The sequence below is a fragment of the Boleophthalmus pectinirostris genome, unplaced genomic scaffold (genome assembly GCF_026225935.1).
Source record: "Boleophthalmus pectinirostris isolate CB_2022bp ecotype Guang Dong unplaced genomic scaffold, ASM2622593v1 HiC_scaffold_3, whole genome shotgun sequence".
NCBI lineage: Eukaryota > Metazoa > Chordata > Actinopteri > Gobiiformes > Gobiidae > Boleophthalmus > Boleophthalmus pectinirostris.
Window position 1 is genome coordinate 31,880,427 of NW_026571299.1, and position 27,000 is coordinate 31,907,426.

Sequence of the window (27,000 nt, forward strand, 5' to 3'; positions counted from 1 at the left end):
TATGAACAGATACAGTATGTCTGCTACTTTATACCAGCTACTATTGCTATATATTATCAAATCTACAGTCGTCTGATTTGCTTCATGAACAAGATTTTCTCAGACCAGTCGACTGCTCCTAAAATAAAAACATTGATTCTTGTCTGACACTAGTGGCCTGCACCTTTCCTTGGCCATGATTGCATTAGTTCCTCTACACAGACTCTTGACAGTTCACAGAATTTACCATCTTCCTTGATCCTGGGCCCAACACTGTGGCTATAGGCTCTGTGCTGATTTACCACACGTGTTTTATAGTGTTCGGGCAGGGCACATGTAGCTATTAAGAAGAGTAGACCTAGTGCTATCTAAATAGGCAGCTCACCAGCAGCCCAAGTCTGGCCCACGTCTCCAGCCAATAATTCACTGTCTATTTCTTGACCATTTGCAGGTGGACAGTGCTGAAGCTCCCCAGACTTGATAGTTAGATTCACTGCGTTTAACTCTCACTCTTACTCAAGATAAACAAAGCATGGCCCAGCATTAATGCACTGAGGGACAAATTCCTAACAAAAAAGCCATTTAAAGGAAAGTGTAATCTACTTATGCAGAGTCTGCTTCACTGAAAAGTATTAGGCCCCTATAGTGCGTAATGTCTGTGATGCTGTTCTCGTTACCAAATGCAGCATGATGTTAAGAGGACAAAAAACGAATGCAAGTTTATCTGTAACCTATAATCTGCCCACTGATTTATAGGTAACTTTTAATGAAATGAAATGAAAACCGTTATCAATAATGACCCCGAAAAAGGGACCAAAGCCGCCCCTTAGTGCACATAAATTGTTTTGTTGTTTCAAACTCAACAACTCACAATTCAGACAACTAACTATGGTGCCTAAAAATAAAACATTGGGAACACTGTGACACTGTAGGCTATTAAGTCATTGTGCAGACCAAAATTACATAAATACCTATAAACTATTTTAATGTTTTATTTTTGACACTGAATAAAACATACTTATTTAATGATACCGTGCACAAAGGTATAATAATAGTTATTTTTCAATTCAATTTTGGACAGCCTGTAGACTTTTATACTGCCATTTGGAACTACCTGCTTAAAGTGAAATGCCATTTGCTCAGTGTTTATCTTAAACTTAATTAAAGTAAGACTGAAGTGGCTTCATTTGGTCCCAGAGCTGCAGAAAGCCTTACAATCCACTATATGCAAATTAACAGTTCAGCAGGTTAAAATAAATGCTTAACAATTTTGTTGTTTTTAAAGGCAAATTTTTCCTGTTTTCTAATTGGAAATTCGGCTTGAAACCCAAGACACAAAACATAAACATCTTTTAAAATCATGCAGAGTTTTTAATTGTACATAAACAAAAGCATTGTTATGTTCAGATCTGTGGACAAAGTTTGGCAATATTCATGAAATATCCTACTTATATTATCTGGATTTGAACTTGCTCCATGGAGATGTCAGGCTTTACCTGGAATGTTCCACAGAATAGCATGAAACATCCATTTACATGAAGACATGCAGGCCAGCCTACAGATCTGTGGAGAGGTAACCCCGTACACTCGATTAATATATATGAATGAATATGAATATATGAATGAATCTTTTTCAAAGGTTGACAATTCTTTAATTGAATAATACAATAATAAAAGTATATACCATACTAAAGAACAACTTTGTGAAAAAAGCAGGTGGCAGTCCATGTGTGAGAAAAGTTACACTGTGCACCTTTAACTACAACACAAAAATCAAACTCATTTTTTCTCCTCTTTTGGCCTGTGTAGCCGCTTCCCCATTCAGGGCCTCTCTCTTCTTTTTGATCAGTGAAAACTCTAGTGTGTGGGTCCCTCGGCACACCTGTCACCTGGCTGTGAGGGTGAGGACAGCCGAGGCAGCTCTAATCCTTCTTATCTTAATAGCATCCAGCGCTATCACTAAAGCTTCAGGGACAATCGACCCATTCTTTCTTTATCAACACAGAACCTTCTCCCGCGTCAGCTCCCTCCATCTGACCTCTTCACATCCATAACATCAAAAACATGCCTTTTTCTACTGTTACATCATTCTCTGACCCTGCTGAGACTTAAATGATTGAAACGTAAAGAAAATGTACATCATCTTAAAATGTCAAGAACAATAATAACAATGCATCTCAAGTGGAATGATGCATATTGAACTTCTCACTTTTAGTTGCCAGGTGCCCACTTTCATTTATTATGAGAGTTCACTGTGTGTTTCTGCACAAGTATAGTGTAGTTTTTGTTGTCGTTGGGAATGATTCAAGCCACCTGTAAGAAATACAATTATTTTTGAGTACTTTATCAATGTGTTTTTCAATCCAAATCAACTTATTGCTACGTACAATTTGTATTCTAAGGTACAGTATAATACAATACAGCTATTATGTCCATGAAATTGAGACAGAAATTACACTAGTAGACTACTGTTTTGGTTGACTGTTGGAAAAGTATACCTCATACTTACACAAGTGTGCTTTGGGAGCACTTGGCGACTGCTCAGACGTCTTTGGGGTAAAGTAAAGACACCTGTGCATACCTAATATACTCTGGCCCACTTGTATCACTTGACTGTTGCTAGGAAAATACTAAAATCTGGTTTGAGAAGTCTGATGCTGCCATTTGTACGAAAACCTACAAATAGCTTCAATATTTTGACAGATAACTACCACACACTCGGGTCAATGTGTGCCTTGGCTCCAGGTTATTTTTCTTACAGTCCCACAGCCACAAGCCAACCTGCAACAAGGGGAGTCAGGAGGAGGGCAGATTGCTATGAGCTGTAGACCATGTCTGAGTTTATCTTTCAAAGTCCCACACGCTGCAGTTTGTACAAGACCTCACTCAACTCTAGGAGATCTGTTTGTCCAGGCTAATGTTCAGTTTTATGTCAAATACATTCCATCACAGGCACTACTGGATCAAGATTTTGAGCAACTGTGTTTTTCTTACTGAGGAGATGTGACTGCAAACAGCATCATGTATTTTTTACATTTTTATCTATGTAATTATGGCACTGAATGAAGCAAAGAATTAATGAAAATTATTGAAGTTGTTAGCAAGAGTGACCTCTGGGGAACACCTATAGATCTAAGGTTAAATATACAAGTATTGTGATTTTTGAATGAATGAATATGAATGAATATAAGTATTTCTTCAGAAGCAGAACGTGCCATGTTTTAGGATAAACAATTAAAAAATATATGTATTATATCTTCTGAATGGAAAAAGGTCCTCCCAAGTGTTCACAACAATTCTCAAACTGTTGCATATGGCTATACTATGAAACTATAACAATACATTTTTTTCATTGTTTTTAAATGGGCACCAATTAGATAGCATATCCATTAGTATGCATATTTTGCATAAAACATGGATGCAATGACCTTAAGGCTGACTATGATGGAGTGATGTTATTACTACCAGCACTATATATTAAAAGCTTCTCTCACAGTGACAGGAGCCAACCTCATCAATGTGTAATATCCGAACAGTGTATAATTTTAGCATAAGATTGTACAGTGGTTCACAAATAAGACATAATCTAAAGTTTAAACAGCATAACAATGACATAAGTTCAACTAAACACTGTTGTTCTTTGTATCTGTGCAATAATTATCTGACCATAAGTAGCAAAGCATGTTATCAAAGGCCAAAAGATAGGCCAGAGAGGTAAAGTAAACTGTTTGTACTTTTCTAATAATAAACAATGATGGGGACATATAATGACAAAAAATATCCCTCTCTATAGCACCACTGACAACCATCTAAAAATTATGTTGGCAGTTGATGCAGAAATGGGACGGACAGACTATACTGTTTTTGACTGATGATTTGTAAAGTACATCATATATTAAGTTTGTTTTGACAGCCATCTAAATATGATGCCATGAAAATATTTAGTGCATTTCAGTTACAATTTATAGAACGCATTAGCCTATACTCTGACAAAAAAACAATGAAATGTCCCAGCATGCAAACTCAGTGCATTTCTATCAGGTTTCTAGCTGTATACTGTTGCCGAAAACTCTAAAGTGCCCTTTCACTATCAGCAGGGGTAGCTTTGCTGAGTGGACATTTTGTCCTTGCAATTTTGTACTGTAACTGATTCTAGTTAACCAGCTTTATAAATCATCTGCCAACAAAATCAAGACAGATTTCATGTGATAAGTGATGACAAAAGGACATACTACATCATAACCATATAAAATATGTAGAAGAGAGAAACTACTCACAAAAGTAAAATATGGCATTTAGTGTCTACTGTAGTAGTGGTGGTGAGGATCTGGTATGCTTTTAAACATATCTTGGATTTATTCATTGAGAGATATTTCTATTGCTAGAAAGTTCCCTTAAAAACATGAATTCTTACTGTGAGCAGGGTCGCCTCCCTGCAGATCTGACCTGTAACTTGACCTCAGGGCTCTACATAGGTAAGTTTAATACAACACTGTGGAACATTTCAAACATTTCAATGGAAACAAGTAAGGGGCAAACCATACACTTGAAAAGTTACATCTTTAAATTAAATTATATTAATCTTTCATTTTTCTCTCACTTTTCTAATTTGGATAATTTGAAAAGTGAGAGAAAATACCTTGACTGGTTATGCAGTCATCATATCACACTTATCACATGCACTATTTCCAATGTTTTCTTACTTCATACAGCTTTTAAATTGTAAATCAACCTTTCTCTTTTGTTTTTGTTGTGATGTGTCCATTATGTGTGCCTAATGAACAATGAAGCATTTTGTTGGCAGGCAGTAATTGCTTGGAGCGTAACAGTGGGGGTATAATTAGGGGGACAGGGTGGACTATATGACTTGACGAGTGGTACCGTTTAATGATAATGGGCTGTGCGGTGGTCAGCTAATCACAGCGGTCCGACCTGTGCAGCTCTGGGTGGGATCGGGCCATGACTTGAATACTGACGAGGTATCTGCCCACGCTGCTCCACGCGCTAACCTCCACGGGGGATCAAGTATATCATTATGGCTGTGACCCTGCGCCACCTGCAACACTGTCATTATCATGGCCTGTGTGAAAAGAGAGAGGGGGAGAGGGAGAGAAAAGAACACTGGTTTAACTTACATAAACTGATGTCATAAGGCTATCTGTGGAGGTTGATTAGGATGCACTGTAGATCGTAGTATTATAGAAAGAAAAATCTACATGTTTCAACAACATACTGTTGGGAAAATATGCACTTTGAGTCTATGGTGCAGCAACAGCAGCAGGTAAACCAATTTTACCAGTTACTGTGTAGATGGAGACATGCTCATCTGATAAAAGTTAAATCTGGGTCCAAAGACAAAAAAATGTAAAAAAGATTTTTTTTCTTTGGAGCTCCCAATTTTTTAAAAATAATTTTAATACTTATTAAAATAAATATTACCAACCACATTAACAACAAATGGTCCATCAGCAATGTCATTAGCATAATAACAAAAAACTACAATTTGCTAAGAGCAAAGTAGGTGAGTAGCACACATTAGCAAAGCTTTAGGCTGTATGTAATACTATTTCATTTCATTTTGTATAGGCACTAACTCATAATATGCAATACTACAGAGTATAAATAAGAAAACTGTAAAAACAACTTTCTTGGCATTAAATATTGAAGTAACTGGTAGACCTATATTCTGTTAAGCAACAAATCACTTGCATATTTCCAAAGAGTCCAGATAAATGCAAGTATTTATGGATATCCATTATAAACCAATACCATGTAAAGAACTATGCCACATAATTATTTGGTCCCAGCTGCACTGATAACTGAAGATACAAGCCAAAAGAGTCCCAGTCACTCTGTGTACCTTTAGTGAATCTTATTATGTAATAGGCCTGCTGTACTACATACACAATATAAGGAAATGTAAACTTTACCTCACTATTTATTACTGCTTTGAAGGAGACTTCAAGTCTAAACTTTAAAGTGCCAAGACATCGTATCTCAATGCACTGCATTCTAAAATTTAAGGCTGTTTTTTCTCTACCTCTTAAAGCCTCTTTATTTACAGTGTCTCCCTGTTATGGTGTACCACTTTGTCCATGTTCACTTTGAGTCTCTGCTGGTACTGTTTATGTTCAACTTTGGTCCAAGAGGCTTTTTCTTGTTTGGGATTTTACACAACACTGTCCTTTAAATAAATATGTGCATTTGATGTGGAAAGTATGAGATATCCATATACTCATTTTGTCTTGACAACACAGACTACAGTTTATGATTGACAAATAACATATATGTATGCAATAGGATAAACCTATACCTATGTTAAGTTCCAAAAAAGTTGATTCAGTGTGTTTATTTCCACTGGTTACTTTTATACACAATACACAGCACAACACAACTGTAGTAACCTAAACGTTACAACATGAAAAGTAACATTAAAAGTTGCTTTTTGAAAACACTATCCACATATTCTGACCAGTGCTGGCCAGTCAGGACAGGCAATGCAGTGCTGTTGTGTTTGTCAAAAGGACAAGAGAGAGGATTAGGACTTGTGTTGTACTCAGTAACTCCTAAGTTTGGACATGCTCTCGTTCAGTGTGTTTTTTTGTTTTGTTTTGTTTTTTTAATATATATTTACAAATTTCCACATTTAATATACACAAATAAATATAAGGAATTGTGAGAAATGTAAGAATAAAAGTGAACTAACTCAACTAAATATTTTTAAAATATATTTTACATTCAAATCCTCACACTTTACTTTCTTGACAGCCCTGCAAACCTTTGGCCTTCTCTCAATAAGCTTCAAGACGAAGTCTCCTGAAATGGTTTTCACTTCACAGGTGGCCCTTGTAAGGGTCAAGAGATGTTAAAAGTGCAAACCAGTGTTCAAAGTTTTGAGATTTTGTTTGCTGCATTCCACATGTATCTTTCATAGTTTTGAGGTCTTTACTACAACTATAACATTCACTATAATGTGTGACGTGAAGGTTGCATTGTCAGTTTTGTTCTGTTGATACCAAAGATCACTTTGGTCTGCTGAGCATACAGAGAGCCACATCACACAATCTCTCCTCAACTTTTCTCAAACAACTTCATTTAAAGCCTCCAAAGGTTTAAATCTGTTCTCACTGAGTCCAACTGGTAAGTGATGGTTTGAAGCACTGCTTTAAACCCAGAAAGCTCTGGGTTACTTCATGGTTGAGTTTTGGTCCTGTTTAGTTGTTTCTGGTAGTATTTTTTATTTTTAGTTTAATTTACAGCTATAAACAGAATAAATATGATATTACACCATATTTTAAAACATTTTGACATAACACGATGAATCTTGGGGAGATGGGAGTCATCGTTTTTTGTGACGTTACATTGGGGGGAAAAAACAGTAGTCTCAAAGTAAAATAATACATTATATTGGATAAAATGATCTTTGCAGAAGTTTTAATATCTAAATGTGATCATGTTTAACTTTTGGAAATAGACGAATGACAAGCAGCTTCAGTGTAAAATGGTTCAAGCAGTTTATTAATACTATAAAAAACACATTCTGACTATTCAAGATACAATATTGCCAAGATACAATATGAGATGTACTGTTAGTAGTATAACAGTTGTTGGGTTAGGGATGTGGTGCAACTCAGTAAAGAATTTGGGGTTTTGTCTTTACAGTATTTCTTAGCTCTTAGCTGTGGAGTCAGGAAATTGGTGTCTCCTCCCAGAGGTCTTCCTGAGCGGTTGGGAGGGCGAGCAGGAGATGGCAGACTCGTCATTCAGTTCAGACCTTTACCTCCTCCTGCACCTGTGGAACCTCCTACCCCTCCATCACCCCGCCACATTCAAAACCTGAGCACACAGGGTTTGAGGACTATGTTCTGGGAGGAAAGTGAGAGGAAACACTGGCCGAACTGACCAGCTAGTCGATGCAGAACTGGCTGATAGTGAATGCTTTGTCCAGTGATCAAACCCCATCACCTGGCTCACCTTTTGAGTCTTTTGATCAATATATGGATTTATAGATGGTTCAGACATGACTGGACATGTTAAAAAAAGAGTTGCTTTGAAGCTGCAGTTTTTGGAGACTCAAGTGAGTGCTCCAGTCCAAAAAGAAAGAGGAAAGTGTTATGTAACCAGACAACAGCCAAACAGCCATCAAAATATGGCTGCTCCTTCATACATGCCATGGTCTACTGTAAGGGAACATTCATAACCCAAAGATATATTGTACTTTTTCAATATTTTTTTATTTTTTTATTTAGGGAATGTCTTTTGTCATCTCTCAGTAAAAATGATTTAAATTTACTAATCTACTAAAAACACTTGTTACCACGATGTCCCATTTTGTCCCATTACATTCAGTACTAATGAATGTCTTTCTATTATTATCTGCAGCCAAGGAAAGCAGTTGTACACATGTGTGGTACCAGCCTCCTCTGACACTTGTGCTGCACCAAGGTAAAGAACAGAAAAGAAAAATAGATATACAATCCTTAGTCCCATGGAAGAACCTATGCATACAGCACATCTTTGTTCTCTTGAGAAGTTATTGCACAAACTCATCTTTCCATAGCAATAATTTCCCTGTATATATCCTTGTAACATAGTGTGTTGTGTTTGTAGCAGGAGGAAACAGGATGACACAGAGGACAAACCCAACATAAAGAAGCCTCCCAATGCCTTTATGTTGTTCAGAGCTGAGCAGAGAGTCAAGGTGGTGCAGGAGCTCCACATCACTGACTCTGCTAAAGTCAGTGTGGTGCTGGGACAGAGGGTGAGTGGAACACACCAGTCTACAGGAGCGTTCATCACACAGACAAGGTCTTGGGTTAAAACATGAACCAATGGTTGTCAATACAGTTCACAAATGTAAATTGTATCGAGTCATTTGGAGCAGATGTAAGAGCAGAAGGTAGAATTCCTGTGTGTCTTGTTCCTCTGCTGTGGAAGATGCTGTCTGAAGAGGAGAAGGCTCTGTACTTTGAACAGGTTCACAGAGAGAGAAGAGCTCACAAGGCCAAGTACCCTAGATGGTCCACCAAGGACAACTTTGTAAGTGCATCACAGAATATAGAATCAAAGAGACATATTATACACACCGATCTGGATCATTTCAGTGCTTAGAGTACATTCACTACTATGTCTCCACCTGTTTACACCATGTTCACAATAGTCATGCGTCTGTGTATTCACAATGAACTGAAATTGAATGCTACTAACATTATTACTAAAACCTTTATGTCCTTTCAGGGCAAAAAGACCAAGAAGAGGAAAACTAAGGGTCTTCCAGTCTTCAAAAAACATCAGTCCTTTTCTGCTCCTGTAGCTCTGACCTCCCAGCAGCAGCATGCCCAGGCCCTGCCCAACCAGGTCCTGCACCACCAGGCCCTGCACAACCTGGTCCTGCACCACAAGACCTTGCACCACCAGGCCCTGCACCAGCAGGCCCAACTAGGCTCACAGCAACCAGGTCACAAACAACCAGGCTGCTGAGAACCTGGTTAACATCCGGAGTATGCAGGATCTTCCCATGGAGACCTTCATGTTTGAGAGCATTCCAGCACGGGGCATTCCCCTCGAGGTCTATATGAAGCAGGTCTGTGGCAATGATGTTGTGCAGGTCCTTCAGCCTCAGCCTGGGACTTCAGCCTGGACAACACTGGACATTTAGATAGCACTTTATGCTGTTAGCACAATAATACAATAGTATTTCATGGCAAATTACATGGATAGTTTTATAGATAGATTTTTTACATTCAATCATGTGTAAAGGTAAAGAGAATAAAATCCACATACAGTTAGAAACTTTATTTGTGTGTGCGTGTGCGTGTGTGTGTGTGTGCGTGTGTGTGTGTGTGTGTGTGTGTGTGTGTGTGTGTGTGTGTGTGTGTGTGTGTGTGTGTGTGTGTGTGTGTGTGTGTGTGTGTGTGTGTGTGTCGGTTATGTAAGTCTAAACAATCATGACTAAACCTGAGAATAATATCTTTTCTCACACTGTTAACAGTAAGGAAAATGACAACTGGGTCATAGCATGTCCAAACCTGCAGATACTGTGGGTGCTCCTGGTCTGCAGTGGTCAGGATGTGTCAAAGGTAGATTTAATACTGTAATACTTTATAATGTCAGTACTAAACATCTATCTGTTAGCAGATAATGGATTAAAATGGTTGCTTTTAGTGTTTGAACATGTGTATTATATTATAACATAACTCAGTATAATATAGGTCCTTTAGGACCCGTTTGAAATGGCTTATCTAGTCACAGGACATAGTGCAAATAGAAGCTTTACTGCTTCTTCTCCAAGTTCACTCTTGTTTGGTTTAATCCACCAGTCATATTCACATGAGACTGACTTCACTGGCTTCAGCTTTCTGCTCTTTGATATTTTCAGGACTATTTACATTCAAAAGATATAAGCCTAGTTAGTATTTTGTTTCAGATTGTTAATTGACGGCTTGGTGGCTAAGTGGCTCACTTGAGAGGACCCTACCCCACAGACCTCTACCAGGATGCACCTCCACCGCATGCTCGTCATCATTTTTATTTTTCATTTACTCTTTATAAAGAAATGTATTATTATTATTATTATTATTATTATTATTATTGCTGTTATTATTATTATTATCTTCAGTTTTTGCTTATTTTGCTATTAAATGTTATTAAAAACAAATTAAAATATTTGCACTTCTTAAGAGTTTCAAACATTGTACATTTCTGATAAATTTCTAAAAGTGTCCTAATTTGTAAGTATCTTTTAGCTGTCTCTGCTCTACTTTGCTTGCTTAGGGAAATTAGCAGTTTAAAACATACAAATAACACAAAAACATAGTTCCTATAGCAGCACATTCATGGACAAAATGGTTGTGTCTGGTTAGGCACAAATCTATCATGGTTAAGGTTAGGGAAAAGGGTTTGGGCTTGTCTTTAGAGTAAAACAATGTTAATTTTTTAACATTACATTGAAAACGAGTGGGCTTGATTTCTAAGTTGAGTTTGCACATTTCTCTCTGTGTTTGGGTGGATTTCCTCCAGACATTCAGATTTCCCCAATTAACCCAAAATATGCACCATATAATATAGGTAAAATTCTCCAGCTAAGGTACAAGGATGGTCAAATGCAGAGAATACATTTTCCTCACAATATCAATATAAGTATCAATTGGTATGGTAACAGTCCTAATTTTTCACCATTCTGAAGCCCATGGAGAGTTTAAGAGAAGTGGCTGTAGAATAGTACATTGAATTTGGGTGTGTTCCAGAATTATTTGGAACCGATCTGGAGTCGATAGAGCCAGAAGTGCCCCATGCTCATTTCCTATTTGGAACTATAGATCCATATTTGGAACATGGCAGCTCATGTGTTAGCTATAGCCATTTATATATACAGTCTATGGCTTTAACACTATCTTCCAACATGCATAAATGGCTATACTGGCCAACGCTCAATTGACTCCTTTGTTCTTGTTTTGATCATGCCTAGGATACCGTTACACGTTGTAATCTTACTGACAGAAAGTGAACATAGCCCTCAGCTGGTTGTCCTTCGTATTGCAGTTCTAAAATAGTGCGCCTGTCTCTTTAAGAAATTCTCCTGTAGGAACAAAGCATGATGGGTGAAGTCTCAATAACCAATCACAGCATTGTTGTCAACGCGTTGTTATGGAGCTGCTCTAGCGAGTCAGATTTTAAAAAACAAAGAGCTTTAAACTTTCAAAAAAACACTACATTTGGACAAGATTATACGTATTAAACTCGCGTAAGAATAAAATGTCGTCCACTGGCCGACTGGATATTTTACGTGAGCGAAACAAAGCATTATTGGCTCAACTTCAGCAGCAAAGGAAAAAGTTGGAAGAGGCGGTGAGCGGTGGGGTGGAGAACCGCAAAAGAGACAGAGAAGACGGGACAGAGAACAGCTGTGAGGCCGAAGACGAGGTGTTGACTATTAAAGATGGAAACCGAGGTCCAGCTCGGGCAGCTCTGGCTAAACCCAAAGTCAAATTTTCAGGTAAAACAAAGTTGAACTATCGCCAACTATGCACTTTCCTTAGCCGAGATGCTAGCTAACGTTAAGGTGGAAATGAGATGTGTTACCCCTTTGCTAACACGAGATGGTGCTGGTTAACTCAGCACCAAATGTGGTGAATCAAAACAGTGTTGCGATTCAGATTAAAAGAAGTAGCGATGCGTTTCTTTGTCTTTTTTGTATCTACAAGTGACGCAATTTAAAGGATGTAAAATAAAGCTAAATGTTACTATCATACCCTAATAGTCTTATTTTGTGACTGTCTCTCTAATACTATCTCTCCTCCAGCCCATACATCTACAATGACATCTGAGCTCAGAACTGACGATCTAAGACATACTGCAGTGTCATCCAGACCTAATTCCTCCATGGTAGGTTTCTCGATGAAACAATATACAATGAATAGTAGTAAAAGAGGGGTGATTTAACCATCTGGTGGGCCGATCATGAGAATTTTAAGGTGAAGGCTATATGCACTAAACCCGCAAACAGAGGGAGATTGGAATAGTAATAAATGAAAACATCTGACTCATTTTGTCATATATTACCATAGACTGTATATATACACACCCAAACAAATTAGATTTTTAAAATTATGATCTTCTCTGTTTATTATCCATCCCATTTATCCATTGGCACCAGTGCATAGGTGGGATGTTAGGGACAGAGGCCTAAATGGCAGTGCAGTACAACCTAAAGGGGTGGTCACTGTAAATATACCCTCAGATCATTCTGTGTTTTCGTAGAAAGGGCAGGAGAGTGAAAAAACACCTTCAAGCCTCCAACAGCATTCAAGACCACTCCTGGGTTATGACTGGATTGCAGGTACTTTTTTACTGAAATGTACTGTACTTGCAGGAAAACCCACAGACCACTGAAACTTGTGAATGACACAAGCACATGATTGTTTTCAGGAGTCATAGATGCTGAGGACTCATTAATAGAACGCTCGGATGATTTCTTTAACGACCTGTGTCGATTTAGAGCTCTGAACAGAGAGCAGTGTGTGAACAGCCGACACTCAGAGTGAGTATTGCATGATGAAAGACAGTTTTTTTTATGCATCTACTCTTATGAAGTACTTTGTCATATTTTTAGGAGGGAAATGAATTTGTTGTTATCAAATATAATTTATTTAAAGCCATTATTACTACCATTTTACTGCATCTTTAAAAACATGCACATATAAATTTTTATGTAAATAAAAATTCATTTCATTTACATTTTGAAGGTCAAGCTGATATGATGGTGGTTTATTCTGTGCATTCACAAACAGGGAATCTTTTTTCAAGATAAAAATATGAGAAGCATATACTGTGTATTCACTATAATGCAAATATTTTTATGACCCCACTCAGCTAGGGTCAGAGAACTAACAAAAAACAAGATGTTAATGGTATAAATTAGTATTTAATAAACAGGAAAGTAAAAGGTAAATTAACCAAAAATAATCTAAGATAGCAAACCAAAATAACAGGCTTAACAAATAATGAGCAGCTCACCAATACAATGAAAGGGCTCACATAGCCAGGGTTGCATAAGGGAGGGCTTTCCGTGAAGCACTTTATAATCATAAAACTTTGATAGATATGATATACTGCTTGGACCATGGCTCTATTCAACAGCTTTCATAAACTGATTACTGCACCCAACAGGTTTTCTGAAGAATCTGATGCAAACCTGCCATCAGTGTCAGACACCATCCCTGAGATTAAAAATGACACCCATCAGTGTAAGAAGTACTATAACATAGCAGTGCTTGAACTATACCAGTATCTAATCTAATACATTATTACAGGTATCTTTTCCTATAGGATAAACAATAGGCTTTTTCCAGTCCCTCTAAATTCTGAGGAGTGCTGTCCCGTGTGCAATAAACACAAATCGGAGCATCCCCACACAGTGAAGGAACCTGCTCTCATAAGGTAATAATGTATAAGTGGATCTACTGGCCTAAGGAGCAACACAGTGACCAATTTAGGACAGAATCACGATCTATAAGCCAAAAAACAATTACAAAATTATCTTTAATTATAGCCCAATGCTTTTTTTTAACACTCTACCTCTAGCTACATTTTGCATGGTTTTCAGCACTACTAAAATTATGAGCTGCAATGAACAATGAAAGTATCCTGTCAGTTGCTGTTTAAATACAAGTCTCTTATAGGCCAGTTATTGCAATTCTATCTCTTCAGATCACCAGTTCAATTCCAAACATGAATATTTATTCATTTTAGAGCATTATTTTCCCAATCACAATATGTTACTTGACCTTTAGGTCTACAGACAGTACAGACAAACAGTATATTTGTTTTCATCCTTAGAGTGAGCATCACACACTCCACACTTCTGCCTCCACACAAATACAAGGCTCATCGCAGGTGCAGCTTTGACCCATCGGACAGTCTAAGTTTGCCTTCGGTAAGTTAAAATAAAAATAATGCCTTACAGTTATAATGTGCTTTACAGACTTGTGGAAGCCCCTCAAAGTGCTACACTATAGTTCATTCACTCCATACTGGTGGTAGTAAACTGATATTGATGATGTTACAAACCTGACTAAAGATGCTGAATCATATTTATTCTTTCTAATGTGGAGTTTGTTTTTTTCACAGCATTGTCTATCTGGTTGGTCAAACAAGGGTCAAAGCACTGAAACTGCACAGAGTAACCTTGACCTGAAGAGCTGTTTGGACACAAAGAAGGAAACTGAAAATAAGGAACGAGAGGTGAGGGCCTGGCCTTTAAATATGTCAAACTGACGGGAAGTAGAACAGGCTCAAATGTAGTTCTCATTTGTAGATTACTGCTCTGTGAAATGTGTTGCAAAAAAGTTTTTCTACTCAAGGCAAATGAGAGATGGTTTTGCCCATCTGGAAATGTGTTTTATTGTTTTGTGTTTGTCAGGACCCGTCGGCTTTCAAGACATCAGATACACGGAAGCCTCAACAGATACCACAAGTGTCTCTTCTAAGTCACCACAACTTCCTACACTTTTCACCCAGAAAAAGAAAATAAGGGCTTTAAGTTTTTTTCAGATTTTACACTGAAATTGTTTGTGCCAATCCAAGTTGAGCGATAATGTACATGCAATGATTACATTTTACATATCTACATCCAGTAGAGAAGGATAAACTCTGTAAAAAAAAAAAAAAAAAAGTCAGTTGACTATTAATTATTTTGGTCTTATTTTGTCTTTAAACCACATTACTGATGTAAAATCAACCTCTGAACTGAGGAACTGAGGAACCAGCCAGCTATTTTGACATTATTTAACATGTGTTTATGACATTTCACAACACTGGAAAAATTGTGAAACTGCACAAGATGTCTAATGCAGTTTTTAACGTGCTGTCAGCATTCTTAATAGTATATTTGTAGCCTAGTGAGGAACCCATTTGTTTAATGATGCATTATATTAAAACTCTGGTTTATAATAGAAACTTTATTTTAATCAAGGATCTTCTCTTGAAGGCAGATTTTCATCTCATAAAGATAATTGTCTATTTAAAATCTATGTATAGGTAAAAGCAATTAGATTTGAGAAACAGAATCTTTAATTTTGTTTGAGCAGTGTTGTTTTGCAGAGACAACACTTATGTGAGCACAGTTGTGGAGTTTTTCTTTAAATGGAATATTAAAGGCAGACTTACCACATGAGCAAACAGATCTTATACTTGTTTAGTATTAAATATGCTATCTTATTACTATTCTTTCAGTGGCTTGATACTATGAGTTTTCCTTTTCCCACTGTGTTTTGGCTCCAGAATGATGCATACTTCTGTTTTTGACTTCCTCTGTCACTTCCTCCGTTAAGGAGTGCTGCAGAGACAAAAGGTTAAAAAGATGCAGCACAGGAAGTCACATCCACTCCTGTAGCTCAGAATTAACAATGTGTGAAGCTGCATAGGGGTGTTCCACTGTGGTTACTGTCTTGTTTTGCACTATCATCAAACTTAAAAATTTAAGACAAAAATATGAATGCACAATTTCAGCAAAAATATGATTTGCCTAAACCTTCTGTACTAAAAAGAACATTCTATCTATTAGTAGCAGGTGATGCATGTGAAAAAGAAGCAGCAACAATAATAGTAGCTAAAGCCTTACATTTTCAGTACACAATTTTGAAAGCAATACATTTCACTTATACCAACAAATACTTCCACCTCCGCTTATATCACTTCCATATGTCATACATTATTATGGCTGAAACTATTGAAAGAGACCTTCGCATCATGATAATGCAGCCTATGTAATGTGAGCGTTACACACTAGACTTACGCCTAAAGATCTAAGCCTGAATGAGAGAAGAGCAAATTATGTGGGAGGGGGAAATTTTGTGCACAATACGATTCCTAGTCAGGAATAAACAAAACAGAATAATATGATTAAACTACACCATATAATAAACTACTTGTTACGGACCCCCATGGAAATTTGCTGTGGGAGCCCTTGCTTCCGATTGGTGGATTGCTCTTCAGCCTGTTTTTGGTAGTGTGGTTTCTGATTGGTGGGGCACCTCTATACCTGGCCAAGCCCGGCTCACCTGAAGCCGCCTCCCCCATTTAAGGAGATCATCTGCACTTGCTCGGGCTGCTGGGCTTTCTTGTCAGGATGCCATTTCGTCTGTGTCTCATATAGTGTTAGCGTAACTTTGTGTGTGTACGTGTGAGAGAGACATTAGTTTAGTTTAGTTATTATATTTTGTGTCTCTCGTTTTTAGTTGTCGCTCGATTCTGTTTGTGGGTTTATGTGACTTTATTTTGGGACATTGGTGGTTTTGTTTTGTTTCATGTGTTCCTTAGTTTGTCACTATTTTTATTTTATTTTTTTAAAGGCCTAGTTTTCTCAGACACAAAACTCGCTATCTGTTTAATCATGTTATTTTGTTTTCTTGGTGAGGTTAACTGTGTACATATTTTAGACCCATTTTGTTTAATTTACCTTTACATTCCTGTTTATTGAATTACTTTATACCATTTTCCATCTTGATCCTCTCCAAGCTGGCTCGTAACACTGCTGCATCACCGTGTATATATAAAGGTGTGTGGGGCTGAAAGAGTGGCAAATGATGAAGCAGCAATCTTGGCCGTATTTTTCCAATAAATTAGAACAGTCAGTAAAGTGAGACAGGCCCAAGTTTCCCATGGAAAATGGCTGAAAAGATTAAGTTCAGTTCAACCTCCTTCCATAAAACCACACTGGTCAAAGTTGGACAGTCTGGACCATTTCGACATGGAATGTGTAGTGAGAGTAGTTGTCAGGTCATCCCCCGACCGACGCGTCTTTCTCTGGCCCGAGAGCGCGCTCCACCGGCAGATTGTTTCCCCGCAGGACCACTTAGGCGTCCTGCGGTCCTGTACTCCCACAAACACTTTCCCCGCTGCCTGGACTCTGTTTTCCCCGCGTAGGCGTCGAGTGTGCACCGTCGAACGCAGTGACGAACCCGTGACCCGTGAGAGACACTGTCTGGACACAGTCATGGCTCTTTCACTCTTCTCGGGAATAGAGGAGTGTGTCCCCCTTCAGTGGAGGAGTTATTTCAGGTCTTGTTCACGAGAGAGGGAAGGGTGTAGTAATGCACTTGTATTAGACAACCTGCTCCCACTCTATAGTCATGAGCTCTGCCATTTCTGCCCTCCTGGAATGTAATGATTTGCTTTATAACTTATGCACTAATAAAGTAAGAGAAAGCCCCAGTCTGTTTTCTGGAAGTGCAGCATAAGCCTTAACCTGCTGTAATGTTTTGTGGGGTTTTGCTTGTTTCCTTCCTCTTAAAGTTCTCGACAGCTTTCAGGGAAATCACTCTGACCCGCCTCCAGCACAGTTGAGCATACACACACTGCCGTCTCTGTCCTCACAGAACTCTCACCTTTAGAGAAGCAATGAAGGATTTAGTTTTACTGCTGGTTTTTCTCCAAACTTTAATGGTTCGGGTAAGCTTTTTCACTTTATATTTATCTATATGCTTGTGTTTGTGTGTCTGATTCGGAGAGAGCAGGTTGACCGACTGTTGGCCGCACTCTACATTCCTTTACAAAGCTGAACCGGCAGTAACAATATGCCGGCACATTGTTAATGTTTAATGATTAATTCAGCTTTGTAACTGCATTTCTTTATTGTAACTGAAATGCAAAGTACAGTAATCAGCAACTGAGAAGAGAATGTGACTAAGTTTGTGATTAACTGGTAACAGATTATAGCAAAACAGGGCAAATAAACATCAAATTTTTATAAGTAATATCAAGAAAATGGATAAAAATGCTAAATGGCACAGCAAATGGTTGAAAACAGTTAAGGACAAGAAACTGACTGTTGAGCCAAATGTTTTCAATAGAGCATTAAAATATGAAATACATAACATAAAAAATCCATCCACAATGACAAGAAGCAAAGCGAGATAAAAGGGTCTTAACAGAAACATGATTTGATTTTGGCTTGGCTCCATGAACACGTGTCCTGGTTTGGTCTCAGTTTAATCATGGTCTTATTCAGGTTTAATTTCAGTGTTAAATTTTGATGTGGTGTGTGCAAGTGTGAATGCAGCCTTAAAGGTACACTATGTAACTTTTCTGGCTACGCTACCTGCTTGTCCCCATGTATATGTTTTTGCTTTGCCTAGAATGTCCCACCGTATGGCATTAAACTAACTATCTAAATAGGGACAAGCAGGTGACACCATCTGCCCTAGTTACAGGTCAGCTCTGTGGTGAGCCAAGAGTTGGGGTTTTCAGTAAAACACCTGTAATTGAAAAAATGCAATAATAGATATGTTTATTGCGATACGGTGAAATATTTCAGGAAAAGCAATAACATGACCAAGGATGTAGATAAAGAGATGGTAGAAAAGTTATACAGTGCACCTTTAGATGAATTACTTCTGTGTAGTTGCACTGACTTTATATAATTCAGTGGTTTATCACACGCCCCAATGTCTTCTCACCTCTTTGTCGATGGTCATTACAATTTATGCCTCTAAAGAGCAGCATCCTTCCTGACGCCCACCTCGTTTCCTGCAATACAAAATGCTTTACAAGATCACAGTACATTCTGTCATCAAAAGGTCTGAGTAGCACTTTCGTTTCGTGAACAATGATGTGTCTCCTGCTACTGTTTTCTGTTTTCCAAAAGCTGTTTGCATTGCACAGGAGCAAAGAGCCCAAAGTCAGACACAGTTAAGACTTTGTAAGGCCCACAGAAAAGGGGAGTGACAGGTGAAATGCATCTCTTAAACAGAACAAAAGCTGCCTGTTTGACCACAAAGCCACTCACACAGGAAAACTGGCAGGTGGGGGTAGCCCGTGCCAAATACGGTAACTGTCTTATATGTGTAATAATTACTATTTAGTATTGTTGTCACGATACTAAACTTAGAAACTTGATATTGAAGGAACAGACTCAATACTCAATACCACTTCTGATCATAAAAACACTATATTTAGACACAAACTTTATTTAGACTCACTTATACACTCTACATTCATTCATGGGCAAAATGTCTTGCCTAAAGACACAACAACAGGCTACTTATAAGAGTCAGTGCTGCCCACTACAGTATTCCTAGCAATCTCCTGACTCAGTGCTAACTAGGCCTGCCCTGCTTAGCTTCACTGATCATACCAGATTATTGGGTATTGACAAGGTGGTATAAAAAAAAAAAGTATTGATTCTTTGCAGCTGATGTCATCAATATTCACTGGGAGTGTGATGCTAACTGTACGCACTGCTCTATCTGAAGCTTATTAGACTTTAATCTGAGGTTTATTTGAGTATAGACCACATCAGACCACAAAGAACTGACTTAGCTGGAACTACAGCAGATATGCTGATATGAGCTAAACAAGTCCCTCTCAATTAACATTACAAGACAATAGTTTTCCAGTTAGCCACTCTCACCTCTTTGTTGAAAGTCAATCATCTAAACAGGACCATGGACACTCATGTTAATCCCAAGCTCCTGAAAATGTGTTGTGCAGTGTTTGCTAATGTATGCATTGTGTCACCATGGTAAATCATAAACATTACACCATTAGAGAAACATTCAGACCATCCCCAGTGTGCATTTATGAAAAAGACCCATGCTACCAGCCTGAGTTGGCGCTGATACATTTGTGAAAGGGACATTTTCTAAGATAATTAATCACTACAGCATACATTTGGATTTAGTGTTTAGTTGAGTATTGGTCCACTCTAAATGTTAAAAAGCATTATGTGAAAGCAAACCTGATCCTTAATGCAATACATGAAAAATTAAAGGAACTTGTTATGATTATAGAAATGTTCAGTCAATAATTTACTTTGCTGAGCCCAGACTGGTTCTGAAACATCTCCAGCATAATAATTTTTGCAGTCAAGAGACATGAGTCATTTGCTGTTTATGCTTGATCAGCAATTTTACCTATGCTAATTTTGCTTTGAAAATAATATGTGGTTCATTTAACATGCCTATCTATAATGGATGAATATTTACAAATATTAAGTTTAAGTTATCTCATGTCTGTGTTTACTATTGAACAATATTCACACCCTGTAGACCAGGGGTCTCCAACCTTTTTCCTCTGGTGAGCTAGCTTTGGGCCCGGTCAAGCAGAAGTAAACAGCAAGGCCAAAAATTCAAGTTAATGCATCTGATATAAAAATGTATTCAACAGATAGCATATGTACTCTAGTTTATGAAACTGTTTACCTTTTTTTCTGTACCATGTTTGGTTCTAAAGTTCCATATGTTTTAAACAGACCATGTATGAAACATGGAACAAAAAATATTTCCCAAATTTCAAAGACCTGCAAATCATGTAAATAAATTGATGTATTTCATCATATCTTGTGTTATTCCATCTTTGAACTGTTGATGAAGGTACATGATTTTTTTTTTAAAAACAGTATTTAAAATTGCTTGGAAGGACTGACATATTTTATAGAAATAGTTACCTTTAATTTTGAAGTAATATTAAAGTATTCAAAAGAAAAAAGCTGACAAATTATTCAAAATCATGCACCTTCTACTTGCTTGCACAATTTTCCCTCCATTACTTTTCCCTCCGTTACCATGACCTTTCTTCATAAAAAATCTCACTACTCAAAAAGTAAGAGGTTTTTCAACCTAATCTTGTACCATATGGTAGAAAACTATATGAAGCAAATATTCAAACCAGTTTGTTAAGGATTTGTAAGTGAGAACCGCTAGTTATCGCTGTTTGTATTTTTTGCCCAAAAAGTGCTGCATATTTCATTCCCTCCGTTACCGACATGAGTTTTTACATTTTTTGCCAACAACTTGAAAGAATATCGCAGGTTTAACTTTACCCTGTTGGAGTGCTAACTCTTTCCTACATTCTGATACCTTACTTATTTCAATAGTCCCTCTAGTTTCTGAATAAGAGCTATTTGAATGTAAAAAATCTGCCCCTGTTTCCCTCCGTTACCGCTTGACCAGACCCCTTTACCAAACAAAAATGCCAGAGAGCTACTCATTTTAGTGGCTGCAAGAAATTGAGACGATTATAAGAAAGAGGGCAAGCCTTTGGGTTAGGTGCCTATAAAACATAAACCATTGCCCATTTATTAGTGCACAAAGTTGGGCTTCAAAAATGAAGTTACAGTAGTAACAGGCATGTAATTAACCAAATTTTTGTTATTCAGCACAGTGGGTTAATTCCAAAATTCTTTGGCGAGCTACTTGGAATGGGTGGAGAGCTACTGGTAGCTCCCGAGGTACAAGTTGGAGAGCCCTGTTGTAGACCTTGTTCAAGCCACTTTTTCTACATACCACCAAAACTCAATGTAATAATATGTCATCAAATTAAATTGAAAAGTAATTTTGAAAAATGTGTGATTTAGATTAGCATGTTTTCTATAACATTTGGCTCAAAAGAATTGCTTGCTTTTGAACACAATATCTTCTAAATTCTGTATTTTTGTAATCAGACTGAATCGAAAATGTAAGAGTAGGCTAAGTCACAATTTCCGCTGCTCATTTCAGTCACATTCAGACGTGAGCTTGAAGTCTTCATTTGAATAAGAGATGATAAATTGCTCTAAACGTGAGTCTTTTTTCCACCAGACGAGCTCGCTGCCCTATGTAGCTGACGCCAACCGAATCTGTCCCCGGTCTGAAAGGTACGTCACAGATTCAAACCTGTGCTGCAGCCGATGTCCCCCCGGTGAGTACTAAAACAATATGTGCCCGAAGAAGGGCTTGACCCCGAAACACTACACTGTGATGCTATTAAAATAATTTTAAAAGTGAGGTGCACCAAAGAGATGTGGTGCAGATTTTTTTTTTTTTTTTTTGTCTTTGGACCCAGCATACAGACCTAACCTTTATCTGATGTGCATGTCTCTGTCTACCAGTACTAAAACATCAGCACTGCATTCTGGTTTGTTATCAACATAATCTGAAAGTAAAATGTAGCACACTGTGCACAAAGGACTATGCTGTCAGTGAAAATGAAAAGACATGAACGCTTTGATGATACAACAGTGGAAATATGTGGTAGATGTTTTAAATGTGGAGGCGATAATGCTCTACAGTGGGGTAGACAGCAAATGGTTCAGAAAATGTGGGTCTCAATCAGGTGGTTTTATTAATGGTTAAAAATAAATAAGGTCGGAATTTGACAATATAAAATCTAATTCTTGTGGTCTGACCATGCAAACATGTGGAAAGACTGACTACAATATTGTGATTCTATGCTTTTTTTTTTTCTTTAATCCAGAAGTTACAACATATATGTTTGCAGGTGGTACTTAGTTATCTCCCCACAAAGAATGGTCAGCCTGTGTCATGCTCTGGACAATGGTTACCATTGCTAACTGTTGTTAAAATAAAGTACATTTGTGATATACATTTTTTGCCATATCACTCCACCCTTACTTAAGAAAGCAAGATACTATACTAATATTGAAGCTCACACGTCTTACAATGATCCACTTGACCCATTGCCTTTTGCATGCATATCAATTTTAATCATAATATTTTTGAGTACACTGTTTGGTCCAAGGCTGCATTAAAATTTTTAATCTTCACCTCTTTTTTATTCTTAGGACATAAGCTGAAGACGGAATGCACTGAAAGTACTGACTCAGTCTGTGAACCATGTGGACCAGAGCAGTACTTGGAGAACTGGAACTTTGCTATAAACTGCTTGTCCTGCATCAAATGCAAAGCATGTGTGTAAAAATAAGTTAGTAATATGTATCTTTTAGTGTTTTGTGAGTTACTGGTAATGTAATGCCTCACACTCTTAGCGAAGGGTCTGCAGGAAGAACGAAGCTGCTCCCCCACTAAAAGGACCAAATGTAGGTGCATGCCGGACAGGTACTGTGTAATGAGCTCTAACGGCCAGTGTCAGGATTGTACCGCCTACAAAAAATGCAAAAAGGGATTTGGAGTATTTGTGAAAGGTAACGTGTTTACTTTGTATTCAATTAATAATAGCTTTTATTTTAGAAATACTAGAACAGCATTGCAAGTCTATTATAATAACATAAAATTACATTTCAAAATGCTAATTGAGAACCCTAAATTAAATAAATTAATTTAATAAATTAATAAATTAATTGGTCTTGTGACGATGTTTGACGGGGTAATAAATTGGCAAATGTTGCCCCAGTTTTAACCAGCAAATTCAACACAAAGAGAAAAGGGCTTAATAAGAATTTATCCAATGCCATTTTAGATATGACAAGGATTACAAATCTATCATCAATTCTTTTTAGGCAACAGACTGCTCAAAAATTTTGACCAATCAAGACCATTCTAAGACTAGTCAGGAAGTGTCAAATTTCATCCAATTTATGTTATATTATTTAGATACTCGTTAAAAGTGTATCTATTTCTTTGCTAGCTAGTAACTGGGTATTGGTTTTTGGACAACACCTTGCACCTTTTTCTTAAATTTACTATGTATAACTATTGAATTTATAATTCATTCAAATATGGTTACTGTCACGTTATTGTTTATTTAATAATGTGCAGTCTTTGTTTTACAACAGGGACAGATACGTCTAATGTAATATGTAAAAAGTGTCCAGAGGGGACTTTCTCTGACATTGTCTCCTCCACAGAAGCCTGCAAAAACCACTCGATGTAAGCATTATCATCTCAAGCCTTAACTCGTGCCAGGATGTACACTGACCCCATTTCTTTCTTCTTCTTTAGCTGCGATGAAAGACACATTATCAGTAAAGGCAATGCTACTTCAGACACAGTATGCAAACCTGCTGCAAGCAACCCATATACCAAACCAGAAACTACAACATTACCAGTAACTAAGCGTGTGAAGGCAACCACAATGAAATCACAGCCATTTACCAAACAAATCTCAAACTACACACATTTGTTGAGTTCTACAGCAGAACTTCCCAAAGTGAGAAAAGAAGAAGAGCCGCTGGATCCTGGACCAGATAAGCAATTAGGTATGGTAACTAGGGCTGAATGTTTTTTGGAAAAATATCTAATTGCGATCTAACAGAAAAGCATCCTGTTTGTGATTTTCACCTTATTTTAAATAATCAAGATTCCGTTCTGTTTAACAATGTTAACCTATAAGAGAAGTCTTAAATTAGGTATGGGCAATATGGGAAAAAAATGATTCAGCTTGATTTAAAACAATTAAAAATGTCTTAATTGCTTAATATAAATTTTCTGAACTCAAACAAGACTGACAGCCATTTAACACACACACACACACAAAATATTCAGCTAACCTCTGCTCCAAACCACATGCCTTTACTGACAGATGATTAACTGTAATCCCCCCGATTAATAAGCCCCTTGTTAATTTGAAATGAGGTCTTAATTTGAATCTAATTCTAATAATGGCCTGAGCTAAATGAAATAGTAGCTAAACAAATACAATCACATGCATTTCAGAGGATGTTTGTTGTTAGCAACCTAAATAACTGCATTTGCTGCTACAGTGACGTCAGCATAATTGCAAATATGAATTTGCAGCCCTAATGTTAACAAGTTTGAAATCTTAAATTGACATTTTCTAATTTATTTTATTATATTGTGTTTCTATTTAAACTAGCTACACTCTTTGGAAGTGTTGCTGGTGTCATTCTGCTTCTTATTGTAGTAGGCCTGCTACTACTCTGTAAACGAGTCTTCAAGAAAGGTAATCAAAAATACAAAATCAAAAGTTATCAAAAGTACATTATTTTCAATGTAAGTTAAAAAAATCAATATTTTCTTACTTGTTTTTAGCTACAGTAGATTTTCCTAAAGTGGATGCAAATGGAAACTGTGACACTGACAGTAACAATGTAAGTATTATTGCATTCAACTCCATAGCACCAGTTTTAGTATTTCCTAATTTAAATCTACTGAATGCATATATCCATCCAAGTTACTCCATTTATGTCTTCATTTTATGCACCATTTTATGCATTACATAGTGCTATTGATTTAAGAGTAGATGGAGCCATTTTAATAATCCATGTAGAGCAGTGGTTTTCAGCCAGTAGGTACTTTCAGGTTTTAAAGGAAGGTGAAAGTTAATATTATTATTATTACTTTATAAACATTAAAACTATAAAATATAATAGTAATAACTGGCAATATACCACTATAGTATACAGAGTTATTTGCCTAGTACCTGAGTTCGAGGGTACTCAGAGTGTAAGACAATGCTTAGGAGGTGCTCAAAACAAATAAATAAAATAAAACAATATAGGAGGCTATGCATGTTTATGAACTGACAAAGCTACAAAGGACATTTTACCTATTTAAATTATCTGCTTCTCACTGTGAAGATGTTTGGCATGGTTGCTAGCATTGGGTCAAGCTTCTAATATGCTTAAAACATCATCTAACTTTGTTTTATTTGTTTTTATGCAGACAAACCTCTGTGAGCTCAGGGATACTGAAAGTTTGTCAATCAAAGCTGTGCAGCCAGAACAACTGGGTCTTCTTGAGAATGGGGATGCCTACTGCATCGGCAACTTTAATGGGCAACTACAATCAACAATACCTGTTTACCAACCTCAATCTGCTTTGTCTGAGCCTCTTCCTCTCCAGTCCAATGTGGATCAAGTTGTTTCCCAAACTGGTACAAGTTTGCAGTCTTCTTCACAACCCACAAGTCCACAAAGTATGGCCCCTAGTCCTCTGGTCAATGTTAACATCAATTTGCATATCGGGAATGGGACATGTACATCTCCAGCGGTGATGCTCAGCGACACAGCAACAGCAGAGCCTAAAATCCCATTTGGAGAGGAAGAGGAGAGCTGTAGTCTTCTACAGCAGGAAGATGGCAAGCACTCACTGCTGTCTGTAGAAGAAAGTGGAAGTTATAATAATATGTCATTTAAAACACTAGACCAGTTTGTGTAAATAGTTGGTTTAAAAGGGTGTGGAATATAGGTTCGTTGTAGGTTTGAACAAAACTTTGAACAGAAAGGCGCACTTGACAAGGCGTGAGGTAGTGTCTTGTTGATGTTAAAGTCAGATTGCTGTGTACAGAGGAGGGACTGAACGAGGTCTGGGAGGTCTGCACAAAAGTATTAATGTAAAAAGTTTTAAATAATTGTAAAATAAGAAAGGTATCACTGTAAATTCCTAAAGTACATACTTGCTTGTTTTGGGTTGTGTTTTTTTGTTTTTTTTGTTTTACTTTTTTTCTGGCTGCATTGTTAAACAGTAGAGAATTGCAGAAAGGACTACCAGTCGTGATGACATATGAATGCGTCACTAAATAGTGAAATGAGCTAAAAGGGAAATTAATATGTGTGGGTGTGGTTGATTTGAAATAATTCATCAGAAAAGTTCTCATTAAAGTTCTATCCTAATGTAAAGAAAGCAAACATCGTTGTACAATTGTAAAGTAAAAGTAAAAGAAACGGGGGAAAAAATCAAGGAAACTGAAAAATGCAAGTTGTTTCAACTCAGAAATAAACTCTTGCAATCTTGTTTTTCCTATATAAAATGTCAAGCGATTTTTTTCTTTCATGAACTTGGTACTTTTACCTTTATATTTAGAGAAAATAGCGCCAAAGACCAA

The 27,000-nt window shown here is 37.3% G+C and overlaps 2 protein-coding genes across 2 annotated transcripts; both read left to right on the plus strand.

The window, feature by feature from the left end:
* The first annotated feature begins 11,619 nt into the window (after nucleotides 1-11,619).
* Nucleotides 11,620-16,901, plus strand: miip (migration and invasion inhibitory protein). The gene is made up of 9 exons (XM_020932245.2): nucleotides 11,620-11,974; nucleotides 12,281-12,363; nucleotides 12,739-12,817; nucleotides 12,907-13,018; nucleotides 13,648-13,724; nucleotides 13,791-13,917; nucleotides 14,317-14,413; nucleotides 14,608-14,721; nucleotides 14,900-16,901. The coding sequence occupies exons 1-9, from the start codon at nucleotides 11,734-11,736 to the stop codon at nucleotides 15,008-15,010; spliced, it is 1,041 nt and encodes a 346-aa protein (XP_020787904.1). The 5' UTR covers nucleotides 11,620-11,733; the 3' UTR covers nucleotides 15,011-16,901.
* An 883-nt stretch (nucleotides 16,902-17,784) lies between these two features.
* Nucleotides 17,785-26,925, plus strand: tnfrsf1b (tumor necrosis factor receptor superfamily, member 1B). The gene is made up of 9 exons (XM_020932248.2): nucleotides 17,785-17,928; nucleotides 22,056-22,155; nucleotides 23,039-23,164; nucleotides 23,243-23,398; nucleotides 23,990-24,083; nucleotides 24,156-24,412; nucleotides 25,030-25,116; nucleotides 25,206-25,264; nucleotides 25,839-26,925. Exons 1-9 carry the CDS (start codon nucleotides 17,878-17,880, stop codon nucleotides 26,331-26,333), a joined length of 1,425 nt encoding a protein of 474 aa, XP_020787907.2. The 5' UTR covers nucleotides 17,785-17,877; the 3' UTR covers nucleotides 26,334-26,925.
* Nucleotides 26,926-27,000: the final 75 nt, after the last annotated feature.

Coding starts and splice junctions, on each gene's coding strand:
- tnfrsf1b (XM_020932248.2), top strand. CDS start 17,878: ATGAAGGATTTAGTTTTACTGCTGGTTTTTCTCCAAACTTTAATGGTT. Junction 22,156..23,038: donor CTGCAGCCGATGTCCCCCCG/GTGAGTACTAAA, acceptor TTTTATTCTTAG/GACATAAGCTGAAGACGGAA. Junction 24,413..25,029: donor TGGACCAGATAAGCAATTAG/GTATGGTAACTA, acceptor TATTTAAACTAG/CTACACTCTTTGGAAGTGTT.
- miip (XM_020932245.2), top strand. CDS start 11,734: ATGTCGTCCACTGGCCGACTGGATATTTTACGTGAGCGAAACAAAGCA. Junction 12,364..12,738: donor CCAGACCTAATTCCTCCATG/GTAGGTTTCTCG, acceptor GTGTTTTCGTAG/AAAGGGCAGGAGAGTGAAAA. Junction 13,918..14,316: donor AAGGAACCTGCTCTCATAAG/GTAATAATGTAT, acceptor TTTCATCCTTAG/AGTGAGCATCACACACTCCA.